The sequence below is a fragment of the Macrosteles quadrilineatus genome, unplaced genomic scaffold (assembly GCF_028750875.1).
Source record: "Macrosteles quadrilineatus isolate MER2022 unplaced genomic scaffold, UCM_ALF_1.0 Scaffold_8__2_contigs__length_117827958, whole genome shotgun sequence".
Taxonomy (NCBI): domain Eukaryota; kingdom Metazoa; phylum Arthropoda; class Insecta; order Hemiptera; family Cicadellidae; genus Macrosteles; species Macrosteles quadrilineatus.
This window is the reverse complement of record NW_026542601.1, coordinates 60,397,068-60,418,451: the sequence shown is the minus strand read 5'-3', so window position 1 is coordinate 60,418,451 and position 21,384 is coordinate 60,397,068. Positions and strand designations below refer to the sequence as shown.

Sequence of the window (21,384 nt, the reverse complement as noted above, 5' to 3'; positions counted from 1 at the left end):
GATTATTATCGAAACATTGCACGGTGGAAGATCCTTATCATTGATAAAAAAACTGCAATTATACAATAATCAATGCCCGTATCACAAAATAAATGTACACTAAAAATAACTAAGTATACCGTAAATAAATAAATAAATGTTGTGTTCTGTTCTTAATCAACGATCATTTTCCGATCTCTAGAATATTCTGAGAAATAAAATAGTTATGAGTATTTGCTTACTCTATGAAATTGAGTTTTTTCGTAAAGAACTTTCTTTTTCTTTTCTAATAATGTGTGAATTGTCAATTGTCGTCAATGTCATGTCAGATGTCATAGTGTATCGTATCGTCTATTGTCATATTTTGTAGTTTCCTTCGTACGTAACCTTACCATCCCAAAAACTTTGTTAAAAATACGTATTTAGATGATGAAGAAGTGTTAAGTGTTGATATCTTATTTGTATTGACCATACAAATAATACTATATAGGGCCTACGGTAGTAGAATTTCCCCTGAAGTGATGAATGTTTTTACGTTTATATTTTAGTCATCCGATGAAGGCTAGGCCTACCAGCCAACTACGAAGGCTTAACAGAAAAGACAATAATTTTTTAGACTATTGTGCTGTGCTAGTGAGTGGGTCTGGGTTCTAAACATCAAAATGTACTAAACTTACTAGCAAGTGCCAACAACTTGTTGCATTTTGTGCTTGTGTTATGATTGAAAAGCCATATTCATTTACAATGTAACAGCCTAAATAATGCTGTTTCTTAAGTTTAATGACTAAGAACCAACTCCAAACCAGTGAAACATTACGTTGGTTAGTCTATGGTGAAACTAAAATCTAACTAACACAAATTTAGACTGTTAACTATCAAGGTCTTCAAAGTACTACCAATGCTCAGCTGGATATCTACCAAAGGGGAAAGCCAATATTGTAGTTAGGACAGAATTAGGCCTATTTCATTTTGAAATAATGTCCATTGTATCTCCAAGGGCAACACTGAGATGGAAAGAGTGGCTTCCTTTACTCACACAACAGGTTTGAAAATAATTGTTCTATCATTAGCGATAAGTTCCTATTTGTTTTTAATCTAGTACCTGTAGAGGTGATCATGATGTGTGCGTATGGTCTGGTAAATAGTTTTGTGATACTAGGCCTGGGCTATCATATATTATAGGTATCGAATTCGTTAACATCAGCCTTGAACAGAATGCTAGCCTATCCGTTTGGTCAGAAACTGTTCAAATCCTTCATGCCTGATAGAATCTGTTCTATCTGTTCATGGGTGACAGACAGAAGATATCCACTGTCCATTCTATTTTTTGCTGTTGAAGATTGGTGATGGAGATTTAAAAAAAAATATTTGTACCGTAGGTTTTTAAAAGTTAGACAAGATCTCATGAACGAAAAACCGAAATTCCTGCAAATTCTCTTAGTACCTACATAGCTTTTGCTATTAATTGGTTAGCTTAGGTAATTTTAGCCTACAGTAGGCCCAACCAGCAGGTTTATGCTGCTGTTTTATATTAGCACCTCTTTCCTGTGATCTGTAGGATCACTGTAACTTAACCTTTATTCTTTCCTAAACACTTAGAGGCTATCTTAGGCCCTAGGCTTGAAGTTTTGATAAGAACAACTTTCTAGAATACACATTAGGTACTATTTTTTTATTTATTGCCAACAGATTTTAACACCAATTTTACAAGTGAATTACCATAAGTTACATATCAACTGTAACAGTGGCGGCGGTAAGAGCAGGCCAATGGGCCTCTCTGCAAGTTTGTTCGCCGGGCCCCCTCTCCCAAAAATTAAAAAAAAAACATTATCACATGCATTTCCACCTAAACTTGCACTTAAGCTTGGCACGGTGCTTAAGCAGAGGCGTCATCAATTTTGTGTGCGTGATCCTCACGGACTTAAAAACTGCAATAAGGATTTTATACTTACCCTAGTCCTATACGCCAATCCCGTATGAAGGACGGGTACTCTGCTAGTATGTTATGTTGTAAAAGGTATTTTCATCGACTCGGTAAATCCCGAGCAAGTAACTATAATAACAGTGAAAGCAAAGTTGGAGGGAGTAAATTAAGATTTATTGTTTACATTTAAAATTTTTTAATGTTTGCTTTAATACTAAGGTAACATATCCGTTAGGGCCACATACAGTTCATAATAATCTACTTTTCACTGCCTACGCTTCTTCGATGCTTGTAATAGCCAAATATCCATGCCATTATCTAAATCATCGTATAAAATTATAGCAGCCGCTAGTAATCTCTCCCGTGAACTTATGTTACGCACCAACCATATGTATGGGCAGTCTAGGAAACCACTGACGGCGGTTGCATTTTGAGACCTGGATAAAAGCCATAGCGCATCTATTACGTGTCTAGGAAACCAAAGCCTTACTCTTCAGGTCTTTATGTTGAATGGCACTGGCAACAGTGTGGTCTCTTTGTACCATCCTTTCCTCCAAGTGTTAGTGGCTGTCAATGTAGTTTTGTTCAATTTAAAATATGCTACCATCTGAACCAAACCATTGTCAACTTCACCTAACTAAAGTTAGCCTACACTGATGTAGACTTAAGGAAGTAAGTTTATTCTTATACAGAGTGTTTCACAAAGATAAGTGTTAGGCTAAGTTCACAAGCGTAATCGCCACTCATCCCATACTCATCTCCATTCATACTTGGCTTAAAATACCTACATTTGTATGGTCGCCATTTCAAAGAAAAGTATTAAAGTATAAAAGTATTAAAGTACCTATGTACCTATAAAAATACCTTATTAATACAGAACTTAAAACAAATGCTTTTTTACTGAGGTAGTGATGGGGAAGGACTTCACAACGTTTATGGCCATCAATGGCAGGCCTACTTAGGCTAACTAAAAACAATAATACTGGTAGCCTACCTAGTTTTTTCAAGCCTAGTTTTTATTTTTAGAACTGAATCTTAAGTAGTACAAAATAGCCTAAATGAGCTGTATAAGCCTACATACATTTAAGAATTATAATTGGTAACCTATCTTATTTTTCTTTGTTTCAGCAACGTCTTCGCAACCTAATACAAATAATTGGATTCAATGTCAATCCCTTTGAGAAATGCACTCATTTAGTAAGAGGAGTGGGTAAATTGAGCTACTATTACACATTACATCTGACAACAATGTCAGCTCCATTTTATACAAGTGAAAAACTTGAAAGTGATAATCCTAAATGGGCGGATATTGAGATCAGCCAGGCAATTGGTCCTGCCACAGGTGAGTTAGAAACTTCTGTACCGGCTAAACAAATTAGGATTTAAAAAATATTTATTTCTCTACAATTATCCATCTCTATTCACTATTGTAAATTGTTTTTGTGTGTCTTATTTTGTTATCAATTAGGTCTTAGAATGACTCTCGCATGTTTGTGGAAAACGCCTTGCACCAGCCTTGACTATGCAATTTCATTACTTTATTGCAGGCTTTTAAAATTTGACATAAACACATTTTTGAATATTATTTTTTGTAGCCAACACATAATAAGATTTGTGCTTTTACCCTCAAAACATATTTTGGAATCTCTTTCTTTAAAGCATTTTTTTACAGTAGGCCTAGAGTTTTTAAATACTGACAAGACAAGTGCCACTATGTTGAAGCTTATTAGGCCTATTAGCTTTGAAGAACATTAAGAAATACAGTAAAACTAAATTTAAATCTCATGGCTTCATATTCTTTTAAAAGTCATAAAATTTGTTTTTCATACTAAGCTATTTCACATTTTACTGATACATACACTTTTATTACCTTCCATGTTGCAAAAAGTACTCGTAATCTAATTCTTTTTTAGAAAGGGAATAAATCTGAAACGTACCTAATATACAATCAAACAAATGGGAATTCGTTTAGCTGGCAGGTTTGCTGCGGCGGGGTTGAGCTCATTTATTGATGTGTTTGCCAGGGGTGGTGATCAGGCTGTGGTGCCACTCAGTGACTGGGGAGGAGAGTACGGAGCTGGTAGTGGCTGTATGGGGCATCTACTTCAGCGGCTTGGCGTACATCGGTCCAAGACTTGTCACCTCGGACCCGTCACAGTTCCACAGCAACACGCTCATATTGCACATGCAGGGTGGATACTTCACAGCACCTCACTGCTTCAAGGAGCCCAGAGTCGAGCCTCGACGCGTAGTCTCAGTGCTCATGACCCCCGTAGAGTTACGTCAGAGCTACTCGGTCAGCCGACTGTTGAGGTGAAGAGAATTTAGTAATCAAAGTAGTATTGTCGAGATTCACTCAACCTTGGGGAAAATGTTGTATTTTTATATAGTGTTTTTGTCTTGGTTGGTCAATTAGGCCTATTAATTTTTATGATTTTTATTACTGGAATTTCACAGGTGTTTATGTAGGCTATTGCGTGGTAGAGGAGAAAAGTTGCTAACATGAAACAACTGTTCACATTGTAACGGTTGGTGTTTATGTGTTACTTCTTTTAAATGATGTTTATTATTATATAATATATTGTGGGGGGTGAGCTCGCTTGGCAGTGAGCACAAAGAAAGGTACTCGAGATTCGATTATACAAAATTCTATATTATATTCTCAACACAAGTAGTTTTAATAATTACAGAGATAAAGGGAAAAATAGAATATAGATATTATATCAAGAACAATGAATGGCAAATACTAAATGACAAAATATGATTTTCAATCAAAAATAATTGTTTATGTTATTATTCTCAAAATAACTATTCAACCAAAGAGGCAATAGAAATTGATAAATTTATATATATTATTTCAAATAACTCTGTGTTATTAAAAGTATGAATTTAATATGACAAGTATTAAGTGTCTTTATTAGTATTTCAAATCTATCTGTGCTCTAAGTCCAAAAATATTAAAAGAGTATAACGGCCTTACCTTGGCCAGCCGGCGCTGGTTCCTAAGGAAGAGTGGATTATTGGTAAAAAGGTCTACCACCGATGGTACTTTCAATTTGGCTGCAAAGAGAGAGGGTAAGGCCATAATCAGCAATTTGTTGGGTATTGAACCTACTGAATGCAAGAAGCAGCACAAAACTGCTTACACTCAGCAATCTACTTTACTCAACCAACTGCTGTAACTGATACTTCTACAATTGTTTGATTGATTGAAAATCATTTACAATATGAATTTTAAAATTTTTTATGAATTAAAATTTTCCCCAAAACGTCCTACCATTACATGCCCCCTCCTTCGGGAGACATGGTCCCCATGTCTACATATATAAATACAAAATTGCAAAAACTTTTAAAAGTTACCAAAATTATAACATTTTTATCTGAGAGGAATACAAATATATGTGTCTAATAGCTGAGTTTAACAAAATATAAATAAAAAATGTCACCATTTTTCACAAAGGATGAATTGTCCGAAAAAGTCCATTAGCTTGAATTAAGTGCCACTGTCCTGGATTCTTCACAAGGTCGTGTCAACAACCTGATGTAGTGAGGAAGTTGAATGAAAAAGCTGACACCTTGCAGAGAATCAGCATTTGGGTCGTGTGTCAGCTGGGTAGGCCTCCAAGCGGTCTGGTGACGGTGGTATTTGCATGCAACAGAGAATACAACTGAATTAGTGTACTATATATATAACAATTTTCTGAATTAATTTTATCGTGAGAAATCAGGTATTACAAAAAAAAAATAGGTAAGGCCGTTTTTGTATTGTTTAAAAGGGGGAAAAATAATCTGTTGCCTCTTTAAGATTTACAAAAATGAATGAACTATTATGACATCTTATATCTAGAATAAAGTTTAAAATCTTACATATACTTTCAATATGACTATCCCAAAAAATAGTATCCCACAACTAAAATGTAACAACCCAGTTCCACCTTTTAAACTTAAGAAAGTATTATAAACAAATATTCTTAACGTCGTTTAGAAACAAAATGCTTTATATTCTGTCAAAAAAAAATTATCAATTATCATATACATATTTATACAATGCCCTTACAACTAACAAAACCGTACACACAAATTTTAAACTCAATATTTAACTTGAACAAACTAAAAAAAAACAAAGAAATATACTCAATTAGATTATGATTATGATTTAGATTAATGATTATTCTTTTTTTTATTTTTTTTTATTTCACAGATCGGCTTTCTGTTTAGATCTTCAATAAAATTAGTTCATTAAGTTAACAGAATCTGTTATTAAACTGTTATATACACATACTATACAATTTATATTAACATGACTAAATTAAAAAATGATCATGAAGTTTTCTTTTTTTTTATTTAACAAAAACATAAAATGGAAATTATATATTTATACAAGCTATACACTACAGTTACACAATTCATTTATTTACAACAGCTAAAACTAATCTAATTAATACTAGTAATGGGATTAAAAGTATGTTGCTCAGGTATGTATCCCGACGAATAAGCCTTCTGCTTACCATTCCTAGGGTGCTATACGAGAGCCTTTCTCATTCAATTCTGAATACCCCTACTTAGTTCAGAATACCAGGATTGAACGAGCGACACTTCAGCATTACAGTATGTAGACTTCTGAGCAACAATATATATATAAAAGAAATTTGGGGAAAAATTATCATACTGTTCAATCATTTTAACTTTTAAAAGCTATACTATATACAAGCACTCTATTTACTATACAACATAATCTAACTCGTCTTGTGATTAGCAGCTTATGCTCTGTCATGATAAGGTTTCAGTCGACTAATGTTAATTACGTCTTTAGTCCATTGTCCACCCTTTAGCAACGCCACTTCATAACACAGGTCAGAAACCTTTCGCGTTACTTCAAATGGACCTTTGAAGGCTGAGGCCAGTTTTCGCGTTCCTTGCTTAGCTGTAAAAGGTGCTGAAATCAGAACCTTATCGCCCGGTTTAAACTCGCGGCTGTGATGAGTCTTACCATTATGGTGATAATGCTGATGGCAAAATGGTGTTTGCAATTTTTCCACTACACCTGCAGTTCTTAGAGCGTCAATCTGCCTGTTTGACTCATCACGTTCTTGAGGTCCCAATTTGAATGGTGGCAAAGATATAGGTTCGTGTGTTTCAAGTTTAATTTTATAAGGAGGCACTTTTGCGGTCCCTAAATCAGTATAATCTTTTACAAAAACATCCCTATAACCATACAAAAGATCTTTAGCCGTCTTCCATTTTGCCTGAGGCAGCTTGGGGTTGATATCTATTTTGTTTTCAGCTTGGTCCAAGACCTCCCTTAAACTAGCGTTTGTTTCCCCTGCTGAATTTAGGGGGGAGATCCCGTTTGACAAGTCCTGTATACTACATGGAGGTTTTGTTTTTAAAGTCATTGCCCTAACTTTTAATTCATCCGAAGAAAAAGTCTTTCCACTAGTACTTGATGTTGCATCTTGTTGAGATATACGAGTTTTACCTACTTTGTTAACCTGCATGGGAATTTTTGTTTTGTCCCCAGCACGTGATAAAGTTATGGTACCGTCTTGGTAATTTAGTATCACCCCATAATGTTTAAGAAAATCATTTCCCAAGATCATTGAACAATTCAGGTTTTTAATTACATACACTTCTTGAGTGAATTCTATTAAGGCTATGTGAAATGTTAGAGTAGTTTTCCCGAGGACAGTTAAAGGAGTTCTACTCGCTGAAGATAGATGCACATTCGTTTTTTCCCATTGCTTATCTCTTAAAAGCTCGCTGTTGACACACGATACATTAGCACCTGAATCGAGCAATATGTTAATTTCCTTAGATTCCACGATTCCTTTTGTGTTTAAAGGAGAAATGTCATTGGTGGCTAGATTAGTTACAATTCTGGTCTGATAGGGAAATAAAATGTGTGACTCAAATGCTAAGTCAGGAACACCTGAATGGTCAAGTTTGCTGACGCTAGTCTCGTGTTCAATTACTTTGCCCGTGTCGCACAAATGTGTATTGAATGTAACTTGTGGTTCTGATGACTCAACGTTTTTACGATGTAAATTTTTGAAAAACTCTATTACATTATTTTGATACAACTTTTGGGTTTCCTCACTGGGGGGAAATGTAGCAACATTCATGGTGTTGACCATGTTAACCTCAAAATCCCAAGAATTTTCGTCAGCAAAGTTAAGATTGTAACTCCTTGGCTTATCTCGATTTGTGGACTTGTACCAGCAATCTTCAGACCAATGCATTTTACCGCAATGTCTGCAAGGTTGTGAAGGTTTTGTTTCGTTATATCTTTTAGGATGAGGAGAGAAACTTCTCTTCTCATCTTTTGAGTCACGGAAATTTGAATTTTTAAATTTAGAATCACGATTCGTGTCAAGAAATTTAACTCGGTTAGGAGTAGCATCACGTGAATCGTACCGACTTCTATACCGATCCCTGGAGCGAGGTCGACGGTCAGTCCTGTCATAATTCCGTCCGTATGATGAGCTGCGGTCCCTTCTACGATAGTCTCGATGATAACTACCGCCATCCCTATCTCTTGAGAAGTCCCTGTTATAGTCTGAGCTCCTAGAGTGTGATCTATTGCGAGAACGATTATGATCTAATTTCAACTGGTTAACTGTTTTTGTCAGAAACTCTATTTTTGAATTTAGTTCATCTACCGGTTTATGTGTTTGTGTCGTGGGCAACTCGACACCTAGCCTGTGGCGCAAAAGTAAGGCAGAGGTCTCATACTTTGTCACGTTAGCAAATAACTTATCCCTAGTAGAGTTGTCCCACATGGCAATCTGTTGAAGAATTGCAGGGTTTAACCCCTTTAAGATGTGACCACAAACTCTTGACTCTGACATTTTATTATCTATCAGAGAGCACAGCCGAATAATGTCTGACATGTACTGAACAGTACTCTCCCCTAGCATCTGAACTCGGGTGTTCAACTGCATCTCCAAAAGTTCGGTGTTCGCCTCTAACGCAAAGGTATTCAAAAGGTGTTGCTTAGCTACGGCCCATGTTAAATTCTCCCCATGTTCACGTTCAAGGTTCTCATAAACCAATTGCGCCGTGTCGCTTAGGTAAAAACTTAACAATTGTAATTTCCGTTCATCATTCCAAGCGTTAGCTAGTGAAACTCGCTCATAATGCGCCAAAAAGCTTTTTACATTTTCAGTCGGCTTACCGCCAAATGTCTGGGGGGTAAAACACGGTATTTTCTCTGCCATAACTACGTTTCCCGGACACGGTTGATAGGCTCGCTGTACTGTTAAACCTATATCCGCATAAGTAGCTGGTTCAGCTACTTCCTCATAAATGTTCTCAGTAGAATAGTTTTTAATGAATTCATGTGCGATAATGTCTTGGTTTTTGTATATAGCTACTTCTTCATAAGGACTATCTAATTGTCTCGGAGCACTCTGAGTAAAGGGTTCACCCTTATATAAATTAATTTTAACTAGCCTTAAATAAGACCTAAGATATTCTAAATCAGCCTCAGGTGGAACTGGAATATCTAATTTTTTATATATCTCTATCACTCCTTCTTTATTTAACGACCTTAATTCACTGAATGAAATCTTATCCATCTAATTGGTACACACATGCTACCTAAACATATATAAACAAATCTCTATTCATCCACCTAAAACAATCTTAAACATAGGTCTAATTAATTCCTATAAAGCCCTGTTACACAGATAGGTTCAAAATACAAAAACTGTTCTATTTAAACACAATCTATCTAATTACAATTCAACAAGTTTTTTTTTTTATATAATTATATTAATTAAGTCCAATGATAAATAAAAGTCACAAGTACAATTAACAATAAATCAAACAATTAATTATTGAGTAAAAACTCAATCCTGGCAGCCCCGACCAGTTGTAACGGTTGGTGTTTATGTGTTACTTCTTTTAAATGATGTTTATTATTATATAATATATTGTGGGGGGTGAGCTCGCTTGGCAGTGAGCACAAAGAAAGGTACTCGAGATTCGATTATACAAAATTCTATATTATATTCTCAACACAAGTAGTTTTAATAATTACAGAGATAAAGGGAAAAATAGAATATAGATATTATATCAAGAACAATGAATGGCAAATACTAAATGACAAAATATGATTTTCAATCAAAAATAATTGTTTATGTTATTATTCTCAAAATAACTATTCAACCAAAGAGGCAATAGAAATTGATAAATTTATATATATTATTTCAAATAACTCTGTGTTATTAAAAGTATGAATTTAATATGACAAGTATTAAGTGTCTTTATTAGTATTTCAAATCTATCTGTGCTCTAAGTCCAAAAATATTAAAAGAGTATTACGGCCTTACCTTGGCCAGCCGGCGCTGGTTCCTAAGGAAGAGTGGATTATTGGTAAAAAGGTCTACCACCGATGGTACTTTCAATTTGGCTGCAAAGAGAGAGGGTAAGGCCATAATCAGCAATTTGTTGGGTATTGAACCTACTGAATGCAAGAAGCAGCACAAAACTGCTTACACTCAGCAATCTACTTTACTCAACCAACTGCTGTAACTGATACTTCTACAATTGTTTGATTGATTGAAAATCATTTACAATATGAATTTTAAAATTTTTTATGAATTAAAATTTTCCCCAAAACGTCCTACCATTACAACATGAAGCCTCATTTCGTAAGATAGTGAAGATTTAAAAATGTATAGTAACATCTAAATATTTTTGAATAGAATGATAATAATAATAAAAAATATTAGTAATTGCGTGTTTTCCGTATGGGTTTTTGTGCACAGTTGTCCCTCGATTATCTGACAGATATGGGGCTGGGAGGAAGTTGGATTACCGAAATGGTGGTTTTGTTGATAATTCATTTGATTAAGATGAAATATAACTAAACTAGCTTGTATTTAGGACAGTATAAAAACACTATGTTTTGAAGTTGACGAAACTAAGCACTACGCAGTATGTGCAAGCCCAATTTCATTTGATTAAGATGAAATATAACTATACTAGGTTGTATATGGGACAGTATAAGAACACTATGTTATGAAGTTGACGAAACTAAGCACTGCACAGTATGTGTAAGCCCAATTTCATTTGATTAAGATAAAATATAACTAAACTAGGTTGTATTTGCAACAGTATAAAAACACTATGTTTTGAAGTTGACGAAACTAAGCACTGCACAGTATGTGTAAGCCAAATTTCATTTGATTAAGATAAAATATAACTAAACTAGGTTGTATTTGCGACAGTATAAAAACACTATCTTTTGAAGTTGACGAAACTAAGCACTGCACAGTATGTGTAAGCCCAATTTCATTTGTTTAAGGTGAAATATAACTAAACTTGGTTGTATTTGGGACAGTATAAAAACACTATGTTTTGAAGTTGACAAAACTAAGCACTGCACAGTATATGTAAGCCCAATTTCATTTGATTAAGGTGAAATATAACTAAACTTGGTTGTATTTGGGACAGTATAAAACACTATGTTTTGAAGTTGACAAAACTAAGCACTAAGCAGTATGTGTAGGCCCAATTTATCAAAACTAGCCACACAATGACAGTACATACAGAATCCTATAGTGCAGAGAGAGTTGTATTTTTGTCACCATGGATTTGTTTTGCTCCTGACGATTAAAAACTGCCTGCTACTACATCTACCTAGTACATCTAAGCCCCTGGACTAAGCTAGGTACTGTAAGCTGGGCTTTTTTCCAAGGCAGTCCATATAAGAATTTTTTTTTTAATTGCCTGTTAAATGTGTGTTCAGGCTGCATTCACTCCAGCAAGCTATCAAGCAACATTCAGTTGCAGCTGCTTCCCTTAGAGAGAGGATCTCGGACGGAAGTTTGAGTGGGAGTAGCAGTGAAGGAAAGGTACTGTAGCCTAAATAATTCCTTTTCATATTCACTCTTCACTACTTTTGCAGTAACTATTCTATTGTAATGCCAATAACCACTATTAGAATACTGTTCTTGCAATTCCTATGCAATACAATATGATTGAGGTTTGGATGCTTACTTCACTGTTTTAATGACCTATTTTTTTAATAAATTAGGCATGCATAAAAATAGTGTCCTAGCAGATCTAACATTTTAAGAAAAAACTTCTTATCATGCTTCAGCATGGATAAAAACTAATATGTTTTGTTGAACCAACATATAAAAATCTATTTAACCACCTAAAATAAAAGTAAATGGTAAAAACAATAATAGCTTACATATTTTTTTACACCCTTAGAGTCAAACAAATGTAAGGGGAAGTTCTACACCTTGAGCTTGTTAAATACTAATTGCTTACTATTTCTGTTTGCAGACAAATGGAAAAACATGTTGACTGGTAACAGAAAGAAATGCATTGAAACATTACAAAGAGTAGATGGACTGTCATTAGGCCTACTAGTTTTATTATATGCAAAACATTTTTAAATAATTAAATAGGTATAATATTCAAACAAAATTGTGTACAGTTATATCAGAATGTGAGTATGTCAGCAGGCATTGGTACAAAGGTTTATACAGTTTTTCTTGAGGAAGAACATTTTTAGGGTCAAAATATACATTATCAGAAGTAAAGCCTAATCTTCAAGCACTATATATATTTACTGCATAAACTTTCTATCCATCTTGTCAAAATGTTTTTCTATCACATCTTCATTTAGGCTCATTAAACTGTGTGTGTGTAGGAGAGCGCCATGTTGCGTCGGGTGTTACATCGTGCCAAGCCTACAGGTGCAACACCACGACTACATCAACAGCTGACAGCTGTGAAACGAGAAGTGGAGGAGGTGAGGTTCAGAGTACATCTGCTGACTCATGAGAGGGATAAGAAGAAGTCAGCCTTGCGCAGGCAGCTGGAGGACAAGAGTAAACTTACCGATCGAATGTTGGACGAAGGTGAGGCTTGGACGTCTTAACTTACCAAGATAGGGTATTGTAAACACAAGTGTCATGTAATTCTTCTTGGTTATGTTGAAACTTTGACTTTGGGATACTGAAGTAGACATCCCATCTATAAGGCATATACAGGATGGACCATCTGTTGAATGACATACGCACAGAGTGTGCTACAGTCTTGCATTCTTTTTTCTCCAGGTTACGACGTTTTTGTCAAGATAGCTTTAGGCCAGGGTTTTAAGGATTTTGTAATTGATAAGCTTACCTTACTGATGAAAATAGTTGAAAACCACAAATAAACACATAAACACAGAATTTTCAGAGCTACAGTACTAAATCGGTAGTAAAGTCTTTCAGGTTCTTTAGGTTGTAAAAGATACATAGAAAGACTCTACTACTAGTTTTTATTACTAAGATAGTTGATGTTGCACAAACGATGTTAGGCCTTTAGCTTACAAAAAGTCGTTCCATCAGGTTAAGTTGGTGTATTCAACAGAAATCAGTGATTTAGATTAGCGAATTCTGCCGGTGGCTCAATTAAACTATGTCAATTTTGATTCTAAAATTAGCAACAACTGCTTTTTGGAGGTGTCGCAAGTCACCTAGTGGGACGATTTGGTTTGTTGCTTAGGAAGGTTGATTAAAGCATAGGTAGGTAGCTTGAAAGAAGATGTTAGATTTAGAATTGATATAAAATAATAGATATTTTAAATTTTAATTGCCTATTATTATTTTTAAAATATGTTTGATCTATTTAGGTATATAAAATCCAATGTATGTTTTTTTGTATGTTTGTTTGTTTGTTTGTCCTTTATGGACTCCGAAACCACTCGACAGATTGTAATGAAACTTTCAGGTATTATTAACCATTATTCAAGGATGGTTTGTGAGAACCCATGTTAACCTTATGAGTACTCATATTTAAATGGAATTAAAGAATCTTAACAGCTGGTTCAACTAAACAATTTGATTCTGTGATGTTCAATAGCATTAAAAATTTAATAGGTTTACCAACAGGGTGCAGCATTATTATTTATTTTAAATTTATGACAACAGCTAAGTTGCAACCAAAAGGTGAGTGAGCGTAGCAAACGAACTTCAACCTGGAGGTGGGCTAGCGTAGCGAACGAGCTCCAACCTAAAGGTGAGTGAGCGTAGCGAACGAACTTCAATCAGGACGTGATTGAGCCATGCGAACGAGCTCATCTTGAAAATGAACGAGCATTTGACATAAAACCACATTAGGACAGGACGACGTCTGTCGGGCCAGCTAGTATTTAATAATATCATCATGATTATGAATTATATTATCCTCCACCTTAAAGGACCTTGAACATATACATTGCTCTATTCTGTTAACAAAAAAATAAATAAATAGGGTTGAAAATATGTCTATATTGAGTACCGGTACCCAAGTTAACGTAGCTATCAATAATCATCTTTAACTAATATTTTTTATTTCAGATTTAGAATTGGTGGAAAAGAATCGGATGCTTCACAAAGAAATGGAACGTCTGAAAGATCTTAAACGTGTTTCTATAGATGCCAAAGAAAATCTGTTTTCTGTCAACCAAATGCTGTTAGCTCTGAGACGAAAGCGCATTTCAGAGTTAAATTATATATACCCCATCAGTCAGGTAAGAAAAAGCTAACATGTAAATGAAATATAAAATCTTTATTTCTTTACTTAACCTGACTATATTAATCGTAATAGTTTTTTTCAACATATAAATATATGTCTGTAAATTATATATATTTTAAAATTAGTTTTAAAATACGTTATTATTAAGTTTAACTCTATGTATAATATTTTATAGTATTATTTATTTAAAAGTGAGTTGTTTATTTAGTCATAGAATTAAGTAGTGTTTCTTACCTGAACACCTAAATTGAACAGTTGGTGTATATTATTTGCAGTAAGATGAAGTGTTTGTTTAAAGTAAAGAGTATTACAAAATTCTGTGCCATTAGTTCTTACGCCTTTAAAGATCGGGAAAAAAATTCTGTTCAGTGTTTTCCAAGTTTATTGATTTTAAAAAATCTGAGCGACTTTTTCAACATATTAAGGGTTTTGTGAGAAAGTTTTGCATATAAATAAGCCAACAATAAAATACTGGATCCACTAAATTTCAAATCAATAGAATAGTTTTCATTATCCATTGAAAAATATGTGTGTAACAATTTATAGTTTAGATTATGATATGAAAAAAATAATTTAGTGCTTGTAATTTTATCAGTTACACAGCCAGATTTGGATGTATTCATTGCTTTATACTCAATGTAATACCAAGCCTCTTGTTAATCTAATTTGATGTTTTTTTTTCAGATTGGAGACGACAAGTTTGCCATCTGTGGAGTCCATCTGCCCAACTCAGAAGACTTTGCTGGACATGATGAGATTATGATCTCAGTAGCGCTGGGTTTTGTCGCTCACCTGGTCCAGATGATTGCATATTTCTTGCACGTTCCTCTTCGTTACTCCATCGTCCACGCAGGCTCTCGCAGCAAGATCATCGACCATATCACTGACAAGATACCTGATAAGGAGAGAGAGTGAGTACCAGTTGCATTTTATCTCTTCATATCTATAGGATACCCACAAACTCAGCCGAAACAATAGGCTCTTCTAGTTAGTGAAGATTGAAATTCCAAGGTAGTTTTAATCCACCGAAGTTTTTGTTCATTCAGTTGGGTAGGGAGTTGAATTTATTGTGTGTAAATTGAGGTTTGGAAATTGAAATACAAAACCAAACACTTCATAAGACTGGTCTTTGTGGCTATTCACGACCCTTTAAGCTATAATTAATTACCTTGAAGAAGTGCTTGATTTTTAGGAGTAAAGTCACTGGAACTAAAACATACTGAATGCTTTAAACTTTAAATCCCTATTTTACATCCTATATTATTCACTTTATTCTCTTTTTTTTAATAGTTCAACACATTTTTGTGCAGAGAGAAGCTATGGAACTAAGTTTTAATTCCCACCAAATCAAGGCAAAAAGTCCTACATTTTTTGTATCAAATTCATGGTTCTTTTTTAGATGAAGACACTTGTTCTTTTTGTGGGCTACAACAATATGCCTCCAGGCTCTTATGGATCCAATATTAATGACATGAAGTTGTGTTTTAAGATCAAATCAGGCATTGACATGATTGAATAGACACTTTAATAACTTTGACTATTATACCTGAATATTCATAGCCTCATTCTTTACAATAATTTTACCCTGCGGCAATCTCTTGCAACAATATGTGAAACAATATTAAAAGCATGAATTTAACCTATAATCAGCAATATAACATTGTACAGACATCCTTTTACAGTGTTGAATTTGTTTCCAGATTTCCTCTATTCTCTAAGGGCAAGGATAAGCTTCAGTTCAACTACGGAGTGTATTTGCTCAACAAGAACATCGCACAGTTGAGATGGTATTGTAGCCTCACCACGTCAGATCTCAGGTGTACACTGCCTAACTTGCTGGCTCTACTGAACCTCAAGCCCAGCCTCAGCGGGTCAGTTTGTTTTACGTTAAAGAATTATTGTGAACACTGTCCGCCAATTATTGTAGGGAGGTTTATGATGTTTTGGGATTTGGAATCTAAATAATTAGTCTATTAACAGCAAATTTTGAGTTGTTCTTTGTATGAACAGTCCTATAAATCATCTCTTATTGTTTAAATTGACTTAATGCAGGAAATCTAGAAAACCATATTAGATGGCATATACCCTGGAAGCATATATCCTGTGTCTTTTGCCAGTTTGGACTCTTTCCCATTCAGGTAAGCCTGCTATCCTTTAAAATAAAATCCTAAATACCTAGGCACTTGTGCTCTATGTTACACCCTTAGTAGTCAATTGATTTTTTAAATTCAGGCATGCAAGCTAAATAGGTTAACATCCTTCTGTAGGAAACTAGTAGATTTGACCTGTATGTGTTAAAAGTTTGGTCACTCTAAGTCTAAAGATAATATAAAAAAAGATGCACAAAGATTAACTCTAAACAGCATACGGGAATGACAGTGGTGACTGGTGATGATGTTACAGGGCTGGACTGGAGGCAGGCAAGCGTACAATGTCCAGCTCTACACTTGAGCTGCAGGGTGTGAGAGGCTTGCGGCCGCCTCAGGCTCCTCTCTGCTACTCCCTAGACAAGGGCTTGGACCGGCTGGACCACGGCAGTCCACGCCTAGTGCCTCGGCAACGGAGCATCACACACAACAGCTCAGAGCCCAACGAGATCTTGGTAGGTCCTTGACAAGTGATGCTCAGACAGGATTAATAATCAACCAATTGATGGAATTGTTAATTTCAGTACCCAATTTTAAAATTATATCGAAGAAATCTGAGGATAAACTGCAACTTTGTGACTCTTAATCAATTTAATACTTAGGGTTATGGACTTTGTCATTGTAATCATTGAACTCATTTCTTATTAGTAAAATACAAATTAAAAAAACAATCTTTTAAAGTGTCTGAGAAGTAGTTTATTCATATTTTGTAAAAGCGATTTTCATAGTTTTACAATTTAACTTACTATAATTGTAAACAAATCTCACTAATCCAACGTTAGCTGACAAATTCTGTAATCAGACCAAGGAGTGGCTGTAATACATAGGACATGAGAGATTATTGTGCAATGTAACGTCTTTGTAAAAATATCTGTTAATCTAGATAATTCAAAAATATAAAGTGTATATAAAAATATATTAATTTGGTCATCTCTATGTCTAAGAAATTTGTTATAGTACAATCTGTTTTATTGTTGTTTGTGGATTAATTTTGACTACAGTAATGTGGATTTTTCAATACATGTTGTCTGCAGTGCCAACGTAGCATTCAAGATGTTGCATGGATGTTTTGGCAAGATGCCTTGTCAAACACCTCAGTATAGTAAATACAAGTTTTTGTGTGCGAATATAAACACTTGTTAAACCTTGATTTTTACCTTTGAAACTGTAGACAGGTATCTTAAATCAGAATTAGTTACTATGAATATCCACTTCCAGGGCTGTTACAATACAATGAAATTAGGGATGGACGGGGTCCCAAAATTTCTGGAAATTTTCGGGAAAAAATATTACGATAAAAACATAACGATGATCCCGCCGTGACCACGAATCATTTTGACGATCGCACCGTGACTCCGTGTCATTTTGACCGCGAGTCACAAGTTTCTATACCTGTAAATTTTTACCCATTTTTATTGTTTTTATAGATCAGTGCCACAAATGGTAAAATTTGATTTTGTTTGTCTTGTTTGGTAACTGCAATAGGTACTTAATACTTTCTTTTTATACACAGGAAAAAATCCCGCCCCGTCCCGTCCCGAAAATTAGGAAGGAAATAAAAATCCCGTCCCGAACTAAAAATTTAATACCGTCCATCCCTACATTAAATGTTGTAATTTTCATACGATTTATCTTTAACTATGGTTGTTTCTATCTCCAATAATCCGGCAGGTACCATTTTATTATCAACATCATGGAGTACTCTAAGGGAGTTCAGTGACTCGATATTGGGTAAAATAAATAAACAAAATAAATAACGGTAATTAATTTTCAGGTACCGCACAGTTCAGAAGACGACGGACAGCGTGAGTTCCTCAACTCCTGGATGGCGCAGGGCCCGGCGCCGATATGCTCTGACTCTGAGCGCAGCTTGCGTTCCAGCAATGACATCCTGCTGCAGGAGGAGAGTCTGGCAAGCATCATCAACAAGATCAACTCTCCTTCCAAGTATCCGACAAACATATCCAGAGACTCCACGGATGCCTTCACTTACCAGAGTATCCGACAGGTCACGTCCCAAAGTACATACGCAGATTCATAGCACTTGAAAAGGCACTAGGCCAAATTCGTTGTAACAGTGTTGGGATGGATTGACATTTTTGTGTACAATTGAAAGGTTTGATTTAACAATTAGAAAAGTACAAGGTCTCGTTTCAGATGTCCTTTTCACTGTGCTTTGTTCACAAAATAAGTGGCGGAACATTTTAGGCTCAGCTTATAAAAATATTTTTATGTCAAAATGATTTATGCTCATAATTAGAACACAATGTGCGCTGAAAATTACAGTAAATTTGTTTCTGTTCTTTTTTTCAATTTTTTTAAATTTCTTGTGAAAAATCCACACTGTTTAAAAACTGTGCCTTTTCAAGGAACCAATATTTTGACTGATGTATTATACTTTCCACTGTGTATTATATAATTTATGTATATTTAGATGATGATTATTGTGTACTATATTTTTTGTGAATGCCCGTTAGTTTATCTCCGTGGGCTCCCCAAGATTATTCTTATTCCAGGTGGCTGTGCATTTTAGGTTTAATATACCATAGTTTAGTGCAATGATTTAATTAATGTTTTTTTCACAATTGCATCGATGCCAATGACCTTGTAACACTGATTCTTTAATTTACTAAACACGTTCAAAGTAATCTTGTTTAAAATGTCTATCAACAGAAAATTTGTTCCTCAGTATTAAAATGTGACATTTGCTTTGCCAAAGCTTTGAATACAATGTGCCCCACACTTTTATGTCATTTTTAAATATAGAAAATCCACTTAACATAATTGGCAAGCATTTGTAAACTGTAGACTCATAGTAGTTTTTTTACACTTCACCCTTTAAAGTCCCAAAACAGAGAACCTAATCTTAGTTAATTATATAACATTATTTTATGATATGAGGGCAATCAAGAAAGCAAGGAAGGTTTTGGAATAAAATAAAAAGTTTGTTCAGAAAAATAATTATAATGCCTACATTTGAAAGAGCAACTAAAATACTACTTTTCTAAATAGGCACTTATCATAGCGGTGGATGAGCATTGAAATTTCATTGTCGTAGAATTCCGCTGCCTGCGAGCTGAGCCACCTAGTGAAATGCAACTGGAGCTGCTTGTCATTAACAAAGTGCTGTGCTGCTTACCAAGTCAATTCTGGGAAATAAACTGAACTGTAGGGTAGTTGCTAATTGAATGATTGAAGATTTTGTGTGCAATTGGAATTTTCCGCATGAGGTCAGGCATTGTAATGCAAAAACAAAATGTTGGACATCAACTTCAGTATAGCCGTTTTGAAACTGAAAGCACTATATCTTTTCATTTATCAAGTTGTTTCCGTACAACTCCGCAGACTTGACAATAAAAAAGTGTATAGGTTTTAAGGTTATGACTGCACCTCACAACTAGTGAGATTTTCAATTGCTGCAAACTTTTAACACAGTAATATTGCAACAAAGTGTAACACAAAGACATTTCCACAGTCACTGAGGAGGTGAAAACGTCTGTACTCTGTTCAGAGTAAATGTTCCTTACTTTCTGAATAGCCCTCATACATGAGACATCGTTAAGATTTTAACTGGATATCTTTTCAGCTTTTAGGTTTGATTCAATTTGGTATTGTGTTTGAAGCAATTTGTCAACTAACTTTAAGCTACAAAATTGTATTGATTTAGAGTTGATTTGTTAAAAAATGGAGGTGTTACTTTTGCCTTGCTTTTACCATTAGATAGGCATAACAACACATCATTTCACCTGGTTATTAATATTCTTACCAGCCATTGCTTTTAATATTTGGGCTATCCATTTAGCCAAAAATAGTTACTGTATGTCCAAAAATAGCCCCTTAAATAAAATCTACCACAAATAAAAAAATAAATCAAGGTTAAAAATGTTAAAATGTTTTATATTTGAACTAGTAATTAAAGAAACAAACTGGTAATGTTTGAGAGGATTATGGAGAGTTGTATTTAAAATAAATAAATTACCAATGTGGTCACATAAATAAACAAGAATACATTTTTCCTTGAAGATTATTAGCCAGTAAATAATAATCTCAAACAGCTTCATAATTAAAAATGGAACACAGACCGTAAAAACTGCAAAACATTATACATTTAGAACTAGAAGTATAAGAACTATGTGAGCTTATTTAGTTACCGGCAGTAAAAAATTAATGGCTTGATGACATTCCTAACTTCCTAAACCTAAAACCTTCCTATACTATATGCGTATTTTGTTTGGTTGAGTAATTTTACCATAAAAAACAGAATATGAAATTACTATTAGCTAAGTTCGTGGTATTGTAATGTTAAAAAAAATTATGAAATATGGTTTTGTATAACAACTTAATTCCACAAATCTCATTTATAGTTTGGTTTTGTAAAACTGGAGACTGGCTAAAGTATTGTAATTTAAACTTTAAAAGAATATTTATTTGATTGTTAAATTAATAGGTATTTTTTATTCATATGTAGTTCACTTAAATCTAGTCAAAGACTTAACTATAAATATTCATTAAGTAACTATCATCTTGTTTGATTGTACAGTTATGCTATAAAATAATATTTATCAAAAGAACTATTTTCCAATTATTCACTGAAAACATATCTGAATCTTATTAAAGTTATTTTCTAACCAATTTGTTACCAAAACAATTTGATAAATTAAAACTTTGGTTCAATTCAAATGTTATTATTTCTTGGGACTAAAGTAATTTGGGTTATTAAACTTATTCTTCTTGTTCATACAAATAATTGCAACTTTATTTAAGCTTTAACAGTCATTTCTACAAATTTTACCTGAGGTAGTTTTTGTAATA

The 21,384-nt window shown here is 34.3% G+C and overlaps 1 protein-coding gene across 1 annotated transcript; it reads left to right on the top strand.

Annotated features, from left to right (window-relative positions):
* Nucleotides 1–396: 396 nt before the first annotated feature.
* Nucleotides 397–20,951, top strand: LOC129000846 (UV radiation resistance-associated protein-like). The gene is made up of 10 exons (XM_054427892.1): nt 397–1,022; nt 3,032–3,245; nt 3,928–4,216; nt 11,658–11,763; nt 12,573–12,783; nt 14,248–14,420; nt 15,110–15,336; nt 16,126–16,296; nt 16,829–17,027; nt 18,347–20,951. The coding sequence occupies exons 1-10, from the start codon at nt 957–959 to the stop codon at nt 18,611–18,613; spliced, it is 1,923 nt and encodes a 640-aa protein (XP_054283867.1). The 5' UTR covers nt 397–956; the 3' UTR covers nt 18,614–20,951.
* The last annotated feature ends 433 nt before the right edge of the window (nt 20,952–21,384 follow it).

Excerpts from the sequence above, each read along its gene's own strand:
- LOC129000846 (XM_054427892.1), top strand. The coding sequence starts at position 957 with ATGTCCATTGTATCTCCAAGGGCAACACTGAGATGGAAAGAGTGGCTT. Across the intron at positions 12,784-14,247 it reads CGATCGAATGTTGGACGAAG|ATTTAGAATTGGTGGAAAAG; the intron begins GTGAGGCTTGGA and ends TTTTTATTTCAG. Across the intron at positions 17,028-18,346 it reads CAGAGCCCAACGAGATCTTG|GTACCGCACAGTTCAGAAGA; the intron begins GTAGGTCCTTGA and ends ATTAATTTTCAG.